Source organism: Lepidochelys olivacea, assembly GCF_965140295.1.
Source record: "Lepidochelys olivacea isolate rLepOli2 genome assembly, chromosome: 7".
In the NCBI taxonomy this organism is placed as follows: Eukaryota; Metazoa; Chordata; order Testudines; family Cheloniidae; genus Lepidochelys; species Lepidochelys olivacea.
In genome coordinates, this window is record NC_140417.1 from 9,454,059 (window position 1) to 9,472,743 (window position 18,685).

Below are 18,685 nucleotides of genomic sequence, written 5' to 3' on the forward strand. Positions count from 1 at the left end.
CAGGGTGATTGGGCAGGGGCTAGAGCTACCGGGCTCACTCTTCCTGGCTGCCCACAGCTCCTAGGGGAACATTGGCAGCCCCAATGCAACTTATAGTTGAGCCACGGGGAGCATAAGAGAGCGTTAAAAGTACCTTTGCCTCAGTCTCCATTTCTTCCCGGAATGCACTTCAGCTGGAGGGCAGAACCAGGCGGCTAGCCATCACACGCTGGAATGGCTTTTTTTTTTCCTTAGTCATTTACAATTGTTGACACTTGTGCTAAGGTGGCATTGCATGTGAGCCTAAATAAGCGTTTCATTGAGCTTAATTGAACATTAACCACGTTGTACTGCAAAACAATGCTTTACGGGGGGTCAAGAACTCTCGCTAAGCTCGCTAACCAGGTATGCCCCGACACAGGGATTTTGCCTTTATTTTTGTTATCCCCTTCGTAATCTCAGTGTGAGATGCGGTACTTCCTTGCCTAAACATCCAGATAAAATATTTGAAAAAACACTTAACAAGCGTTAAAATACACCCCCCCCCGGCGCTTGGGCATTAGCCTGGCTGTCGCGCACCGGGCCTAGGAGCCAGAATCAGCGATGGCACCCGATCGGCGCTTCCCCCCGGGGATGAGGCAGGGAACTCATTTGTGGTTTCACCCCCCCCCCCCCGCTAAAGGAGGACCCCCCCTCCCCAGGATGTAACCTCTACACCACACCAGAAGGTGCAGTCAACAGGCCAGGCGCCGGCCCCACGACCTGGGCAACTTGAAACTCAAGACCCTAGGCCTTGCGGCCTCCTCCTCCCTGTTTGGCTTTGCAGCATCCTCGCCTCCCGCCTCACCACGTCGCCGCCGGTGAAGCAATGACCCCCCCCACCCCCACGGCTCTTTTCCGGGGGACCCCCCCCCAAACCAAACGCCGGCAACGCCTTGGCTACTGGAACAGGTGACCCTGGGGCCTGATGAGAGAAACTGGGGGCCCAGCCCCCCGGGCTCTCTGGGGCCCGCCCCGTCACTGGATTTGCACAGACCGCACAGGCGGTTTTTTTTGGGGGGGGGGGGGCGTCCCAATTACCCCCCGCCGCCGCCGCCGCCCTCCAGCGGCCCTGGCTGGGATCCCGGCTGGGAGGCGGGGGCTGGCCCCTTGCAGCCGGGGGTGAGGAGACCGCCCTGGAGGGCGCGGCGTGGGGGGGGGGCAGCCCTGGCGCTGGGCGAAGGGCTCCGCACCCTGCTCGCCGCCCGCCGGCCGCTTCCTCCTGCCGGGCCTGGCGGGAGTTGTAGTGCGCAGGGCCCCGCGCCGGCCGGGCGGAGGCGGGCAGCCCGGCCCCGTGGCGGACTACAAGTCCCAGGCCGGGGGGGGGGGGTGGGCGTGGGCCGGGGGCGGCGGCGGCGAGCGGCGGCAGGGGCAGGGGCAGGCCGCGCACTCGCACGCGCCGCCGGGCAGCGCCGGGGGAAGGTTGCGCTGCTCGCTGGCTGCCGGAGCCGGGGACGATGCAGGCGGAGTCGGGGATCGTGGCGGACTTCGAGGTCGGCGAGGAGTTTCACGAGGAGCCCAAGACCTACTATGAGCTGAAGAGCCAGCCCCTGAAAAGCAGGTGGGTGAGGGTGGTGGGGGGCACTGCCGGGGCAGCGCCGTGCCCCTCCCTCCCTTCTTCCCCTGCCCGCTTTTCATTCCCCCTCTCTCCCACCTGCCCGTGTTCATCCCCCTGCCCCCTTTCCATTCCCCCTTTCTGCCCGTGTTCATCCCCTTGCCACCTTTCCATTCCCCCTCTCTGCCCGTGTTCATCCCTCTGCCCCTTTTCCCTTCCCCCTCTCTGCCCTTCTCCTTCTGCTTATGCTCATCACTCTGCCCCCTTTCCATTTCCCCTCTCTGTCCTTCTCCCCTTGCTGGTGTTCACCCCCCTGCCCGTGTTCCCTCCTCTGCCTCCTGCCCATTCTCCCTTTCTGCTCATCCCCCTGCCACCCTTTCCCCCTCTCTGTTTTCTTTCTATTCCCCCTCTCTGCCCTTCTCCCCTTGCTCCTGTTCATCCCCCTGCCCCCCCCCCCCATTCCCCTTTCTCCTTCTATCATAGAATCATAGAATATCAGGGTTGGAAGGGACCTCAGGAGGTCATCTAGTCCAACTCCCTGCTCAAAGCAGGACCAATCCCCAATTTTTGCCCCAGATCCCTAAATGGTTCCCTCAAGGATTGAACTCACAACCCTGGGTTTAGCAGGCCAATGGTCAAACCACTGAGCTATCCCTCCCCCTTCCAACTATCCCTCCCCCTTCTGCCCTTCTCTCTCTCTTCTCCTGCCCCCGCTCCTCCTGCCCCATTCCCTCTCTCTGCTCCCTGCCTGTGTTCATCTCTCTGCCCTTCTCCCTCTGTCCCCTTTCCATTCCCTCTCTATCTTTCCTTCTCTCTCTCTCTCTTCCCCTGCCCCATTCCCTCTCTCTGCCCCTGCCCTTCTTCCTTTGCTCTCTTTCCATTCCCCCTTGCCCCATTCCCTCTCTCTCCTCCCTGCCTGTGTTCATCCCCCTGCCCTTCTCCCTTTGCCCCCTTTCCATTCCCCCTTTCCTCCTGCACCCTGCCCTTTCTCAGGCCCCTTCTCTTCTACCTTTCCCTCTGTTCCTCTTTTATTCCTCCTCTCCTTAATCTGCCCTTCTCTTTTCCCTTCTCCCATGCCTCTAGGAGAGACACCTCCCCTCCCCCTTGGCCCAGATAGGAATGGGGAAAGGCTGCCCCTCCCCTGGCAGTGCCATTGTGGTGTTGCTTGTGCCCCGAAGCTGCAGGGCCTGTCCCCGTTTGGGCGCACTGGAGCTCGGGGCTTGAATGCGTAGGCTGTCACTGACTCCCAGCGTGGGACACTGTCAAAGCAGGGGAAATGTTGCAAACGGCAGCCTGCTAATTTAGGGGCGAGGCGGGCTGGTGAAGCCAGGGGGTGTCACACTCTGAGGAGGCTGTTTGTTTTGGGATGGTGGTGGTGGTTTGCTGGTGTTTAAACCATGTCACTGATTGCAAAATGTTACTGAGGGAATAATCAGGCTGCCATGTGGCTGCTGTTTGTATTCTGTATTGCTGAATCAGCCCGTTTGTAAATGTTAAACAAAATATATTGAAAGGAAACATCCTATGCTGTTGGGACCATAAAAGCAGCTATTTAGTTAGTGTTTTCTGTAATAATAGCAGTGTTGTTTGGCATGTGTTTAGGGGAGAGGGAGGGTCCAAGTTCTGGTGTGGTGTTATATAAAGGGTATTGTTGGGCATTATCCAGCCTTGGCCAAAGGATATCGCTGTCATTCTTGGAGAGGCCCAGACTAAAGCTTGACTGTGCATAAAGGGTATAGGAGACAGAAAGTGAGAGAGAAATCTGCCCCTTTTCATTCAGGGTGGACGGGGCTCCAAACAAGTGAATAAATTGGATCGTTTGAGTGTTCTGATAGGATCACCTACATAACATTGCATTAGTCTGTGGAAGAGTGAGGGAGAAAACTTCCGTCAGGTAAAATAAATGATCACGTACAACACTGAGGGAGAATAGCTGCTTGTGCTGTTTCAAAACCTGCAACGTCTATTTCTATGCCATCGTGCTAGCTTGATAAATGCTAGCTAGTCAGAACAAACTGGCTATACGGTAATACACTGTTTCACACTTTTTTACACTGGAAACAGGTGCAGGACAGAATTTGGGATCCAGTCAATGCTAAATTAAAACAGGTGTTGCAAGCCTTGTGGTTTTTTTTGTTTTGTTTTTATTTTGGAGCAGGCCCATGCTACTTGAAATCAATGAATGACCTATTTGTTCACAAGTTTTCAATTGAAGTTCTTGCAATGGTGTTTACGAAAGTTATCTGCTATATTGTCATCTCGATCTGCTGTGTTGTTTAGACGGGCTCCAGCTTGTTCAGCGTATTTCTACTCCTCTTACACTGTGTTAGGGCATTTGCTCCTTCTAGGGAACTGCTGGAAAAAGAAAGCAAATGCATCTAGCACTTCAAGTCATCTGTGCCTTGTGGGCCCTGCACGTTTTACTCTGTCAGCAGTGTCTTTTTTTCCTTCTCCAGACTTTCTTCCAGGGTGCTTTGTCAACAGCAAACCTTTCATCCTCCTCACAATGGATGTAATGCTGGTGATGAATGAGTCTCCGTGGAACGATGGGTGGCTCATTTTGGTCGCTGATACACAGATGGCAAAAACATTCTATCTAATTTATAGCCAAGCTTGTTGATAGCATATCTTGTTTTAGTTATTTTCACTTTTTAAGTATGCTCCCTACGCCAGTGTCTGGGCACACGTATGGAGTTAAAATAGTGCATGGTGCATACGACAAATATTAAATAGAGTCCTCCCATCTTTAGTAAGTCTATAAATAAGTTCCCCATTCCTCAAACAAAAGTCTTAAGTATATAGATAGATATTGTACTGTGCCCTGCTGGCTTAAGAAAAATTCACGCTCTTTTGGACCAGTGAAGGCCCTGTAAAAACCCCTGGCACTAACACCCAGGATTTCAAATCTTGGGATGCTTGGGGCTTGTTTTCATTACAGTTAACTGGAGTTATAACTCAAGTGTTGCCCTGTCCATATGCAAAACTGCTTAGCTCAGTGTGGTGATCCTTTTAACTCAAGTTGGCTTGCCTGTCAAGAGGTACATGCTAAAGCTGGAGTTAGCCTAACACCCTAAGCTGCTAACTCAGCCACTCTGTGCAGCTTGTGTTATTTTGTAGCATAGCTACTTTCGCAGAGCTAAGCCAACTGCGAAGAGATCACTGTGCAGTGAAGTGATACCTGTAGAGCGAGCACTTTAGACCCACTGTAATGGTGGTGCGTGGGAAGAGAAGTGTTTCTCGTGTAGCTAGGACCCAAACAATATAGGGCTTCAAAGTTCAGTGTTCACACCTTAAATTGCACCTGGAAGCCAGTGCAACCTACAGGGCACTGAGTTTCTTATGAGTCGGGCTCTGTATCTGACAATGGATGTCACAGAAAACATGGATTCTGTGGCTTTCTGTGACTTCTGCAGTGGGTGGTGTGGCTTACCCCAGGATTGCCCAAGTAGCAGCTAGTGCAGCTGGCCCCTGGGACCCCCTGAGCAATGGTCCCGGGGTGGCAGGAGCAATGGCAGGTGAGTGGCCCTTGGCATGGCTGGTGCTGCTGGCTGGCCTCGGCGCCCTCACCAAATCCCCCAGAGCAGCGCCCTCCTTGTCCCCCAGCTAAGATTTAGTCATGAGTATTTTCAGTAAAAGTCATGGGCAGGTCACTAAATCGTAGCCTTACGTATGATCAGTCTTCTTGAGCAATTATGTGGCCAGTAATCCAGTCTGTTAGGCCTTCAGAGCAAGGAGAGCAGGGTCCAGCTCCTAAATCAAGATGAATGGTTATCACCACCCCATTTTGCTCCCCCAGGCACAGATAAACAAAGTGCTTTAGGCCTCTGGGATCTAAATGCACCCCTATGTTGTGAACCTCTGTGGGGGTTAAGTGGGCAAACCCACTCAGGAATGATGACCATATACTCGGTGGCTTCCTGAAACCAACCAGGATTGTTTCCAATGTACCTGGATTGAGCTTCAGATAGCATGTTGTCACCTGAGCACAAGTACTTTCCTCCTCTGAGTCGTGCACCTGGAATGCAAACACTGGGCCCTGTCCGTGTCCAAAGAAACAGAGATCGAGTCATTACATCATAATGGTGGTTCTGCAGTCCGGACCACATCACTGTGTTCCCCAGCAGCCTCACGTACATATTGAGCAGCAAGGGTGACAGAATAGAAACCTGCAGTGTCTCTCTCACATCCCTCCAACAAGAAAGAGCCCTCAGGTGGAATAATAATTACCTAAACCTCTTGAGATCTTTCTGACAGGGGGAGAATGTATATTGTTGACATTGACACAGCTAGCCCAGCTTGTACACACCACTGTATCACCAGTGTGTAGCCCTGGACTCCTGCAGTACGCAGAGCCCACAGCAGGCTGAGCGGAGGCAGGGACCCCAGTCTCGGCTGGACTTGAAGTCCAGCCCAACTAGGGGCCACAGCCAGGTTAGTAAAACCTGGTGGATGATAGCAACTAAGGATGCTGATAGAACCAGTGAACCTGACCTGTTTCCATGAATTGGGGAAGATCGGCCAATGAGACTCTCTGCTGGTTCTCTGCTCTGCCCATGCCTGAAACCTGACTGGTGGGTATCGAGGACAGCTGAGAACATCAAGAGTCTGATTCTCTTTCCTTGGTCATATTAGTAGTGTAAATCGGGAGTAACTGCCCTGAAGTTCATGGAGTTACATTCTCTTCTCAACAACCTTACCCCAAAAAGCATTTAAGGAATCGAGTGATAATGAGATGATGATGAACATCAGTGGATGGTTTGTTGAACAAGGGCCTATATGGCCACTTGGTTGAGCAGTGCTGGCATGCTGCCTTTCCTTGCTAATCTCCACTATCAAGACTCAATTTCTTCTGTGGGTTGTGATGTGTGTGTTTGTTTGTTTGTTTTGTTTTTTTAAACTAGCCATGAGGGCCACAGAACACTTTGAACTTGTAGGCAATCTGAAGCTCCCCTTGCACACTGGGAGCGTCAACAAGTGAGATCAGAGGAAGCTCAGTCAGGGGTACATGGCATTTGTGCCCTCCAGTTCCAGACATAAACAGAATAATACAGTGCTTTTCATCAGTAGATTTCAAAGGAGATGATCATTATGCCCATTTTACAGAAGGTGGAAGCAAGGCACAGAGGGGGGATGTCATTTGCTCACTCACCCAGCAGGCCAATGGCAGAGCCAGGAGCAGAACTCAGGTCTCTGGAGTCCCAGTCTGTTGCTCTGTCCACTAAGCAATACTGCCTGTCTTTACTCACATGGACAAAATCAATCCTGCCCAAAGATAGGGAAATCCTCTACTGACCCAACCAGTCAGCCTCTCATTTCTGCCTAAAGGGGAATTACTTTCTCTCTATAGTCTCATTGGAGTGATGAGGCAGAACAACCCCCATTATCGACCTGACCTCACATGGGAAATCCACCCAGCATGATATATTTAAAAAAAAAAAAAATCCAACTGCCTCCTGCCCCGAAAGACTCACCCATAACTTCATTGCCCAATTTAACTCAACACTTGCAATATTGATCTCCCTCCTTCAAATTCTGTTCTACTGCATCTACCACCCAATTCACCTGTCTCCCGTTTTCTTCTTCTTCTCTTTAATGCATACTCCCATTTGATAATTCAAGGTTCCAATCCAAAACTGCAAGGGATCCTCTAATAAAATCTCTTTGCTCTAAATGCTGTACTAGGCCATGCCACAGTAGAATGCTAGAGGCCAATGAAAAATGTAAGTCCAGCAAAAAGGCCCAGTAACAAGGACTGAAAATACTATGCTGGGCTAAGATACAGTGATTCCAACCTAAAGTCCTAAGGGGCACGTGAGAATTTAGCCTCTCAGACTGGGAAGTGCTAGACATGCTTAAGGATTCTCTGGAATTTGTTGTGGTTGAGTTTAAGATTGGAAAAGAGGAGACTAAGGGGGGATATGATAGAGGTATATAAAATCATGAGCGGTGTGGAGAAAGTGAATAAGGAAAAATCGTTATTTACTTGTTCCCATAATATAAGAACTACGGGCTACCAAATGAAATTAATGGGCAGCAGGTTTAAAACAAATAAAAGGAAGTTCTTCACTTAGCGCACAGTCAACCTGTGGAACTCCTTGCCTGAGGAGGTTGTGAAGGCTAGGACTATAACAGGGTTTAAAAGAGAACCTCCATGAATTTATCCAGTTAAGTCCATTAATGGCTATTAGTCAGGATGGGTAAGGAATAGTGTCCCTAGCCTCTGTTTGTCAGAGGGTGGAGATGGATGGCAGGAGAGAGATCACTAGATCATTACCTGTTAAGTTCATTCCATCTGGGGCACGTGGCATTGACCGCTGTCGGCAGACAGGATACTGGGCTGGATGGACATTTAGTCTGACCCAGTATAGCCATTTTTATGTTCTTAAGCCTTTGAAAACTAAACGGTTCTTACAGGCACCAGTTTTTGCATAGTCATTTTTAGGTGTGAGAGAGAACTGGGATATGTGACTAAATCAATATGACAAGGCTTTTTAATACCTTTATGTTATTTATTACTAGACTGCAGAATGTAAGATGAAATCCTGCCCTCCCTAGCACATATGCAAACCCTTTCAGTGAGCATTACACATGCACTACTGAAGGCAGATTTGACCCTTTGCTTTCACCTGGAGGCTCATTTAAATTGGCTCACTTTGTTTGATGGACTAAGTTTACTGTTAATACAGATGAGCTAGGAACAGTGAAAATTGGTTGGGTTGGTCCATTTGCTTCTCCTTTTGCCACCCAGGAATATAAACCCATTTGGCTTATATGCTTGATACAGTGGAGGCCTGCAAATTGTCAACTATTGTAGCTGACAATTTCAGTTTTACAAAACCTGCATTCAGCAAGAATTTGAAGCTAATTTTTTTTACCGTTTATGCTACTGCACTGCTGATGATTTTCAGCTTAAATTTAATATCCCAGGAATGATCCTGTTACGAAATTTGTATTTTAAGTGGAAAAAGTTAAGAAAAACTCTGTTTGCATGGTAATTTTTTAAAAGAAGCGTATGCTTATTTTATCAGTAATAACGTTGAGATTTAATTTATTGAATTACCCAAGTTTATATAAAGAAAAGGAGTACTTGTGGCACCTTAGAGACTAACCAATTTATATAAAATTATCATAACTCCAGATATTCAGTGCTACAGATATGTTAGCTACATGTATTTCACTAATATAAATCAGTACCTCAGATCTAGCCAGCATTCAGATCTTCACTTATTTTTATGTCCTCTTGTGCTGCTCTCAAAGTTTGAGATTGACTGGTTAAATTAGTTTTCCTACTCTTAGAACACTGTATATTAGCAAGGGTAGTATCTAATTGGGGGAGGAAAATCCTTGGTGCACATATTTTTGCAGAGAATACTAATTCTGAAACTAAACTGGATTGTTATAAGTTCTTTATTATGCATATAATCAAATCTAATTTTGTAAATTAATTTTGCAGTGTGATTTAGATTTAAACTCGATTACATTACGATTTTCAATATTGTGTTTGTTCTTTTTTCAGATTACTGCTATTTAAGGATCTTATTCAAGGGTTTTATATTCACGTTGAATTCTGCAGTGCAGTTTGTTCAGACTGTTTATATCAGTTCCAGTTGTGCAAGAAGTGGAAAATATCCTTTATTTAGAACAGGTCACATGTGCTTGCTTACATCCAGGAACAGAGTCTCAATGTTATAAAAAAAAAAAATGTATCTTAGAGAAACAAATTTTAAAACAGTTTCTGAAAGGTTTTTCCTTCTCTAGAAGATCAACATTAGCATATTTTTAAGTAAAGTAAAACACAACATGTAGGGCAAAATTTTCAAAGGCACTAAGCGTTGGAGTAACTGTGGTCTCATTGATTTCAGTGGGAGCAGAGTTAGGCCAGTGCAGTATATCTTTGAAGATCCCCCCCATAACATTTTTGTGAGTGAGTAAAATTATCTGATGTTTATTCTGCACTTCAAATTCACTTCACGACAGAGAGAACCCTAGCCACAGATGATTACAGTACCTGAAAGTGACTTTATTTTTTTGAAAACACAGTGGAAATAAATGTACCCGAATAATAATACTATATCTAGCTTTATATAGTGCTTTTCTTCAATAGATCTCAAAATGATTTACAAAGGTGAGTGATTGTAATTGGGATGGCTCTTATATGAAAATGTGGGGAAAGCTAAACTATCCAAAATATTTCCTATGTAGGGAACTGGTGGTGACTCTTCTATTTAGGTAACATTTTCCATTGTAAAAGGTTCTTGTGACCTCTCTGCGAAGTTCTAATACCTTCATTGTTTGCTGCAGCCCTTTGATGATCGGCATGGGGGACACCCTTGGGATACAAAAGTGCCTTTTCTTTATCCCATGAAATTCAGTTCAGCTTTTACTGTGACGTAACTTTTGAAGATCACCATTTCATTTCTCTCACTTGCATTTCTCAGACAGCCTGCCAAATTAATGACAAAATATTCTCAGACCAGGCTGACACCCCTGCCACACCTGGCAGCTGCCAGAGGAGCTACTGGGGAAGAGAAACAGGCGGGGTATATGTATTATGTAAGAAAAAATAGTCTTTAATTAATGTTCACATACTGTTTTTTTCCCACAGATCCTTGCATCATTTAGTGTCCAAGATCAATGCACAAGTGGGCAGAATTACGGTTGCGGAGGCCGCTGTAAACCTGACATTTCCTAATTTTTGAGTGCCTGACTGTGCAACCTGAATAACATAGGTTACTAACAACTTGTGCAGAATCTAAGTTTTCATTTTAAAAAAACAAACATTCCCCTTTGGGTTGTGAACAAAACCTTCTAAATGTGACTGACCGTAAACTGACGCCCTGTGCAGTATGCACACAGATAGCGCTAGTGTGCTGCTTTGCTTAAAGCTTCCTTGGCAGCATTAGAGGTACGCTGACAAAACTCTGGGCAGAAGCCTGTTGGGTGCTGTGAAATTGGCAAGAACCTAGTCGATTTCATGTTGTTGTTGCTTGACTGGAATCCAAATAGATGCTGGGAAGGGGAAGACTAATAGAGACTTTCAGGTATGTTATTTGACATGTAAATGTCACTTCTTATCACACCCTGTAATTAAATCTTTAATAGGAAAAGTTAGAGATTTGTAGAGTATTTTTGTTCAAAATATACTTTCTCTCTGGGTGTGAATAATGTAGAAAGAAACCTATAGGTTTTGAATAGGACAGTTTGAATATAAATATTTTTGGAAAATGTTACATTTGTCTCTGCATTTCAAAGCAACCCCCCTTTCACATTTAAAAAAACAAACAAAAAATGAGCCAGTCATTTTCAGGTTTTGTTTTTGTTTTAATTCCAAAACGCTTACTTTGCGTGTTGACTCAGGGCAATCTTTAATTACCAGTTTGACATTTTAATGCTAGAAGGAAAATTAGGGAGCTCCATACAAGTTCTGTCAGCACTTTGTCCATAGGTGGTGGTTTTCCTATTTTAGATTCTCAGATGTTTTAACGTGCAAAGTAATGGCCTGATTCTATTATCTTTGTTTACTAAAACTCATGCTGACTGAAGTAGTTGTGTCATAATAAGGCTGCATGATTGGGTGCTGTAACAGAGTTAATTTTACATGGAAACCTGTCTCCTTGCATTATATTATTATTATTTATTATTATACTTGACTAAGGACTTTTCTCACTGGTCCATGCAGTAAAACCGGAACAGTTACAGGGTAATGAATTGCATGCATACTGTTACGGCTTCCATTTTATATTTGTAGTATAGGAGCAATGCAAGTAAACCAAAAACATTTAGTTCTGCATTAATATGTATTCATAGCATACTATTGCTTGGTTTGCATATATCCATAGAAGGTTATGGGTTACTGATCTAAGCATCTGGTTTGAAATATGTAGGCTCCCTGGAATCAAAGACAGGGATCCTGGCAGGGCCAGCTCAGCCTGTTATCCTTTTGAGGTAGATAAAATGAGTTTTATGCAGTTTACTGTGTTAGGTGTCATTCAGACAACTCCCTACAGTCCAACGGCCTGTCTGCTCTGTGATGGCATTAAAGATTCCAAGGTGTCTTTGGAATAGTAGGGCTTTGCCCATGCATCCATGGCCAGAATTTCACCTTTTGACCCACCCCAGTGTTGAGAAGTGATCTCCACCCAGAGATGTCTTCATTCAGTGGGGAAGTGATTTATTTTACGTGCACAGACCCCAACCCTGCAAAGGGCTCCACAGCCACAACCTACTGATGTCTCTGGGACTCCATGAGAGAATCAGATTCTGAGCTTATAAATAACTCGCCTTTGCTGAACGCTTTAGGATCTCTCAGGATGAAAGGCACTATATCTTGTAAGGAGCTGTATTTATCATCAATATGAGCTTTGTTCCTTTCACCGTAATAGTACTGCTAGGTGTAGGAACTAATAGAACAGGGGTGGCCAACCTGTGGCTCCAGAGCCACATGCATCTCTTCAGAAGTTAATATGCAGCTCCTTGCATAGGGGCCAACTTTGGGGCTGGAGCTACAGACGCCAACTTTCCAGTGTGCCCGGGGGGGAGTGCTCACTGCTCAACCCCTGGCTCTGCCCCAGCCCCATGCCCCGCTCCACCCCTTCCCCCAAAGGCTCCGCCCCTTCCGCTGAGTTTGCCACACCCTTGCTCCTCCTTCCCTCCCAATCCTCCTGTACACCACAGAACTGCTGATTGCGGCAGGCAGGAGGTGCAGGGATGGAGGATTCGGTGCTGCTGGCGGGTGGGAAACACTGGGGTGAGGTTGGGGGGAGCTGACTGGGGGGGCTGCTGTGGTGTTACTGCGGCTCTTTGGCAATGCACATTGGTAAATTCTGGCTCCTGCTCAGGTTGGCCACCCTTGTAATAAAACATTCTCATGTGTATCGCTAGATGCCACAGGAGTCCAACTGCCTTTTAATATTATCACTAACTGTCTTTAATAGCTTAAGTGTTACCTCTAGTTCATATTTTATTGAACAAATGACATCTGTACTGTAACTTGTTCTGTCATAGTTGCATCTTTCTAACCATCTTTCTGCCAAAGATTCAACCCCGAGTCCAGTAGTTTGTATTTGTCTTCATTGATAACTGATTATACAGAAACCCTCTATAGGTTTTTCCCCCCCTCCTCACTAGAAGCCACTCTGTAGATTGAGCTGGCAGGATGAGGGACAGAAATGTGTTGCTGCCATACAGAATTATTTCTTCAAGCACGAACCAACAGAAATGTGTGAGGTGATAACTGTTACATTTAATACCATATAAAGGAGAATAGAAGTTTATCATAGGAGTTCACATTAATATTTTAATACTGCAATTAACAGCCTTTAACAGTAAGATTTTTTAAAAAAAAACTCCATTCCCGTGAAGATTTTGTTTGTACAGTATAACTAGACAATGGAGGACAAAGAGGAGTTCATGTAAGTGCATTCTGTAATACATTGTGCTGGGAAAATAACACTGAGAAAAAACAAACAACTCTTTCAGGGGGAAAAAAAGAGTATCAAAGACAGTATGGTACTATAAGATACAATTTAAAGGGTTGAGCCTGCAAACCATATTCCACATAAATAATCCTTGCTCACATGAGCAGTTGCATTCAAGTCAATGAGGCTGCTCCCTGAGTAGGGATTGCAGGATCAGGTCCCGGTTTTGTAAAGCGTATCATAATATCCATGGGCCAGGTTTACAGTATGCTCTGGTGACACAAAGCAGCCACAAATCTGGTTTAACCAGCTATTTAGGTTGTCTTTATGGCTACTTTGCACAGCTCTGATCATGCACATCAGCCAGAGCATGCTGGGGAATTTGGCCCTTTATCACCAATCACTCCACAGAATTAGACTTAATTACAGGGTTAATAAGTAGCACAGAAGGAGAGAAATGAAGATGTATGGGTTAGGAAGAAGGATTGTGTTGGGCCAAACGTTCAAAGGCACCTGTAGCAACTCTTAACTTGTATGCAAATGTGCATGCACAGGTTTGGTTTTGTTGTTTTTTGTGTGTGTGTGCGCACTCACACAAAAATGATAGTTTATACACACACAGAAACCCTATTTGTATGTGCAGATTTAGAGAAAGGGGCTTTACATGTGCAAATGCGCCATTTTTGTGTGCAGGAAAACCTTGCTGACAAAACACTGTCAGGCTTCTGTTTGGCTTGGTGTCATTCAAGGACAGGTCTGTTTTAGGCTTTGATGGCTCCCTAGGTGCCATTCATATCTCTGGGGAGTAGTCAAAAATTCCTGTCTGTTTGGGTGTCAGTCGATCAAAGCTTGCCAATGAGACTTGGGATGCTGAGGCAGCTTTTACCTGGTAGCCTATAACATAGTTGAAATCTAGTGAAGTACAATAGGGTTCTGGCAGGGATATTGGGGAGTTTTGGATCTGAGAGGGTAGGTAGAAATGGGAGCCACTCAAGTGGAGGAATGCAGCTGAAATAAAGAAATAGGATCCATTGGAGTGTTCTGGATTAAGGAGGCAGTGGAGTAGGAAATGAATAATTATTATTTACTGTTTGACAGTATTATAGTAGCACCTAAAGGGTTCACCCAAGACCTGGAACCCTGTTGTGCTCGCTGTTGTAAACTCACATAGGAATGGTAACTGTTGTGATTCCCTGTTTGGGGGAGGGCGGGGAAGCACACAGTGGGAGTTGGGGTGGAACCAAAGTAAACAGGGAGCTGTTTCAGGGCAGGAAGACTGCAGTCGGAGCTGGGGTCATTCAGGTTCATGGGGTCAGGAGGATAGGAAGAAGGGGCATAGGAGTTGCTGGTGTTTCCAGCTAGGGAGGGAAAGCAATAGTGCTAGGGAGGAGATTGGGGTGTTTTAAATGGGAAGGCAATGGCTGAAGCAGCAGAGCCTGGCTCAACCTGAGACTTGGAAGATTTTTTGTTTTTAAGATTTTTTTGTTTTTAAGTGAGGGAGGAGCATTTTTACAAGGAATATTTCCAAAGCAAATCGCCTTGAAGCGTAGTTTAATGCAATATACAGTAAAAAATCAAAACAGAAAATAATACCACCCCCACTCTTTTGTTGTTTGAAAAGTTCAGCCTGCCCTAATCACACAGAGATATAACCTGTGAGAGCTTTTGAATGTGAAGCAGGATGATGCTGAGATGTGGAATTCCAGCAAGAGGACGCTGGATTGTACAGAAGAGCTAAAAAGCTGTCTTTTTGGGCTGCTCATTTGCAGCTTTCAACTCACAGGAGATCAGTGGGAACACAGTAGCCCAGCAGTGTGATTCTCTGAAGATGTCACAATTATTTTATTTGGATTTCTGCTCACTCTAGAGGGCATACTTGCATTCTTTATTCATTCAGACTAGGGGATTTGCCTTTCCCAAAACCTCAGCCATACTAGGGGCATGTCCCAGGTGTCAGTTAATCTGGTGAAGACATTGGCGTTGTTAGGAACAGTTGCTGGGTGTTTTTTGCTTGTAAAGTGGAGGCTGCTGTTTGATGTCTTTTGCAGAGCTGCAATAAAAATCAAGGTATTCATCCACTAAGCTACTGCTTCTATTTGTTAAACTTGTGCACGGTGGCTTTGGAATTCAAGCTAACCAGTGTGTTGTGTAACTGTTCATTTTATTCCCTCATCTTCCCACCTGTCCATTTTATTCACCTGCCCAGCACCTAGACTGTAAGCAAGGAGAGTTGTCTTTGTTGTTTATATGTATAGCTCACAGCAAAAGGAGGCCCTAATCCTAGGGGCTACCAGAATGCACGTAAGTAATACCAAGAAAAATTATTGTAATGGTCACAGAGACTTCTTATGCACAAGAAGAGTCTTAAGAATGAAGCAGTGCTTCCATTTCTGAATTAACTGGTGAGTCAAAAGGATATTACTTCACAATAAGATCCCTTTGCAGTACAGTTTTTCCCCAGGTCAGATTGGCTGGGACCTTGGGGTTTTTTCATCTTTCTCTGTAGCACGGAATGCTGGTCACTTGCCAGAATTACCTGGGTATATCGCACTTAATCAGTTCCTTGCTATTGCCTTGGGCGTTGATGCACCTCGTCCCTCCTGTTCTCTGCCTGTGGCACATAATAGTTTAGTCTCCAGTGAGCTATAATATTTTGGTTGTTGGGTTTAGTGAGCTGGGTTGTTGGTTGTGGGGTGGGTTGGTAGTGGTCAGACTAAATGATCCGGTGGTCCCTTCTGATCTTAAACTACTATGACTCTCTGTTACAAAAAAGACAATTGTCCAAAATGTTGAGGATGTTATCTAGGAGATGCTGCGAATTCTGGGTTCGCTCTTGAAATAAGAATTCAGATACTGGAGAGTCGAGTTTGCCCAAGTATATAAGAGCCAAAATGCCTGAATTGCGACAGAGGGGAAGGTAAGTTGCTTTAGAGGAGGTGTGGTTTTGACACACTCAGTATTGGGCAATCAAAGGGTCTTTCCAGCATGGTGCTCATAAATTCAGAAGCCATCAAGAGAGGCAAGAAGATCTAGAAGCTGGTGAAGGGGTGTGAATCTCCTCTTTGAGAGGACTTCATTTTAAGTGACATGGAATGCTGGAGAGTTTGATAGAATAAAAGAGGCTGAGAATGCCCATATGTGAGTGGATTATTTCTGTTGAGTTGCAGCCATTACATTACAAAGATGAGATTGAAGCATGAGAGGCTCTTGAAATAAGATTTTTGTAATTTACACAAATTCATGCTTGACGTGTGGGTGTAAAGAGCATTGGTTGCTATAGAACATCATTTGGAAATTGGTATACTGATTTGTTTGATTCTGCTTGTTGAAGTTACAATTTCAATTCAATTGTAAAGCTATTGTGCCAGTGATAAGCTGGTGTCTGGATACTGGGATGGAGCCTAGATAGTGTGGCAGTGAATGCATTAACATTGTACATAGAGCCTGATCTGTAGCTCATTGCAGTCGATGAAAGGGCTCCCGTTGACTTCAGCGGGCTTTGAGTCATCGCTGTAGAGAGGCAGTTTATTTTACATTAGAAGCTGTATTGTCAGAGCCATTCATTCTGAATCACTGTAAAGATACATAGTATACACTGTTGGTACAGAGCAATGACCTTCCATTTTTCATGTACATCAAACAAAATGAAGGTGCATGAAACAAATCTACCTGTTGCAAAGATGCTGGGTGTGCTGAAGTAAGCCTGGTAACGATGTTATTTTAGGTGGGCTTTTGTATTAATAAGCTATAACAATCCAAATAACAGATGCAAGTCACTCCACTGCAGAAGGCCAACATAATATTGGCCCTATGCACCACTTAAGTCCCATTTTAAAAACAAGATTGTCATTCGTGCATAGGTCTGCATTTGAAAGCATAGGAAGGCTGCTCCTTGTCACCCCTTGTGTACCTACAGGCACAGTGAAACAAGGAGACCTACCTCCCTGTATATGACTGTAGCTATTCATGTTCCCCACTTTCTGGTAGAGTTCCCTGTCATTCTAAGGAGGCAGCAATTACCGCTTGCTAAAGGAGACCTGTCTTGTGGATGATCCTTTTAATTGTCACAGTGTCGACTATTTACCTTCCGCTTATGAGAGTTGTTCCAGAGCAGCTGTGATCTGTCAGTCCCCTTGACAGAGTCTTTTTCTGAGATGTTTCAGTCTGGCTTTGCTGCAAGCCACATCAATTCTGCAGTGGCAAGCATGGGTGATGTGACCTCTGTCGCATTGAGTCTGCCATGGTGTAAGTTCTAATTTAGTTAAACCTCCAGTGACTTGGGTTTGATACTGTTGATCAAATGATCTTTAGCTTCACTTGAACCTTCCAGTGCAGTGTTAACTGAATCTATCAGTAGACCAACAGAGAAACAGATCCAACCATCTTGTGATTCTAAATTTGTTGTGGTCGGTTCAATATATTTAATTGAATCAGTCATAGTTAATTATGGGGGATCCTCAGAGACTGGTTTTGTGCCCCATTCACTTCAGCACCTTCAGCTTCAGACTCTCACACACTTCCTTTTGGAAACTGTTTTGGTAGATATGGGCCAAAAACAAGGCTGTTTGCAAATCCAGGCTTGTATTTTGTCCCTCCTTCCATTTTGTGCCATTTCACTTAACAAGATACTTTTGTTTTGTTGTTCCTGGGTGTGGCATTGCAGACTAGTCTCAATGAAGGGAGGTGCAAGAAGATAGCTCTTGCATTGTGCCCTAACTCTGGAAGGCTGTGATCCAAGAGGCTTCCATTGAAAATGCCTGTGATGTGTCTTCTCCCCCCTCCTGGAAGAGTTGCACCCTTGCATGCCTGTTTCATTGCCATTGTCATGGTGAGGTGTAGAGAGAGAGTCATTCTTCAAGATCCTATGTTTGATTCCTGCTGTCAGTACCACATAAATATATGGTCTTCCATGAGATAATCTGCGTGACACAGCCTTGGCTCTGTCATTCTGGCTAGCTGAAATGCAAAGTTAAAGTTGAAGCTGAAATGAACAAAATTGCCTCCATGACTTCCTAAAATCTCCTCTCTATTTACAGACTATTTTGATAATCAGTTTCTCTTCTAAAAATAACAAGGAATACTTGTGGCACCTTATTTGAGCATAAGCTTTCATGGGCTAACACCCACTTCATCAGATGCATGCAGTGGAAAATACAGTAGGAAGACGTGTGCGCACACACACGCAGAACATGAAAAAATAGGGGTTGCCATACCAACTCTAGCAAGTAATCAATTAAGGTGGGCTATTATCAGCAGAAGGAAAAAAAAAACTTTTGTAGTGATAATCAGGATGGCCATTTCAAACAGTTGACAAGGAGATGTAAGTAACAATAGGGAGAAAATTAGCATGGGGAAATAGTTTTTAGTTTGTGTAATGACTCATCCACTTCCAGTCTTTATTCAACCCTAATTTAATGGTGTCCAGTTTGCAAATTAATTCCAGTTCTGCAGTTTCTCATTGGAGTCTGTTTTTGAAGGGTTTTTTTGTTGAATAATTGCGACTTATAGGTCTGTAATCGAGTGTCCAGGGAGGTTGAAGTGTTCTCCAACTGGTTTTTGAATGTTATAATTCTTGATGTCTGATTTGTGTCCATTTATTCTTTTACATAGAGACTGTCCGGTTTGGCCAATGTACATGGCAGAGGGGCATTGCTGGCACATGATGGCATATATCACATTGGTAGATGTGCAGGTG

At 45.1% G+C, this 18,685-nt stretch overlaps 1 protein-coding gene across 3 annotated transcripts in view; it reads left to right on the forward strand.

The window, feature by feature from the left end:
• Nucleotides 1-1,392: 1,392 nt before the first annotated feature.
• The window catches only part of MITF (melanocyte inducing transcription factor), a 169,268-nt gene continuing 151,975 nt past the window's right edge, over nucleotides 1,393-18,685 (forward strand). For all 3 annotated transcript variants that reach the window (XM_084634189.1, XM_084634190.1, XM_084634196.1), the window contains exon 1: nucleotides 1,393-1,579. In XM_084634189.1, coding sequence (XP_084490315.1) covers nucleotides 1,476-1,579 — 104 coding nt within the window. In that variant the 5' untranslated portion in view covers nucleotides 1,393-1,475. The remainder of the gene's footprint in view (nucleotides 1,580-18,685) is intronic.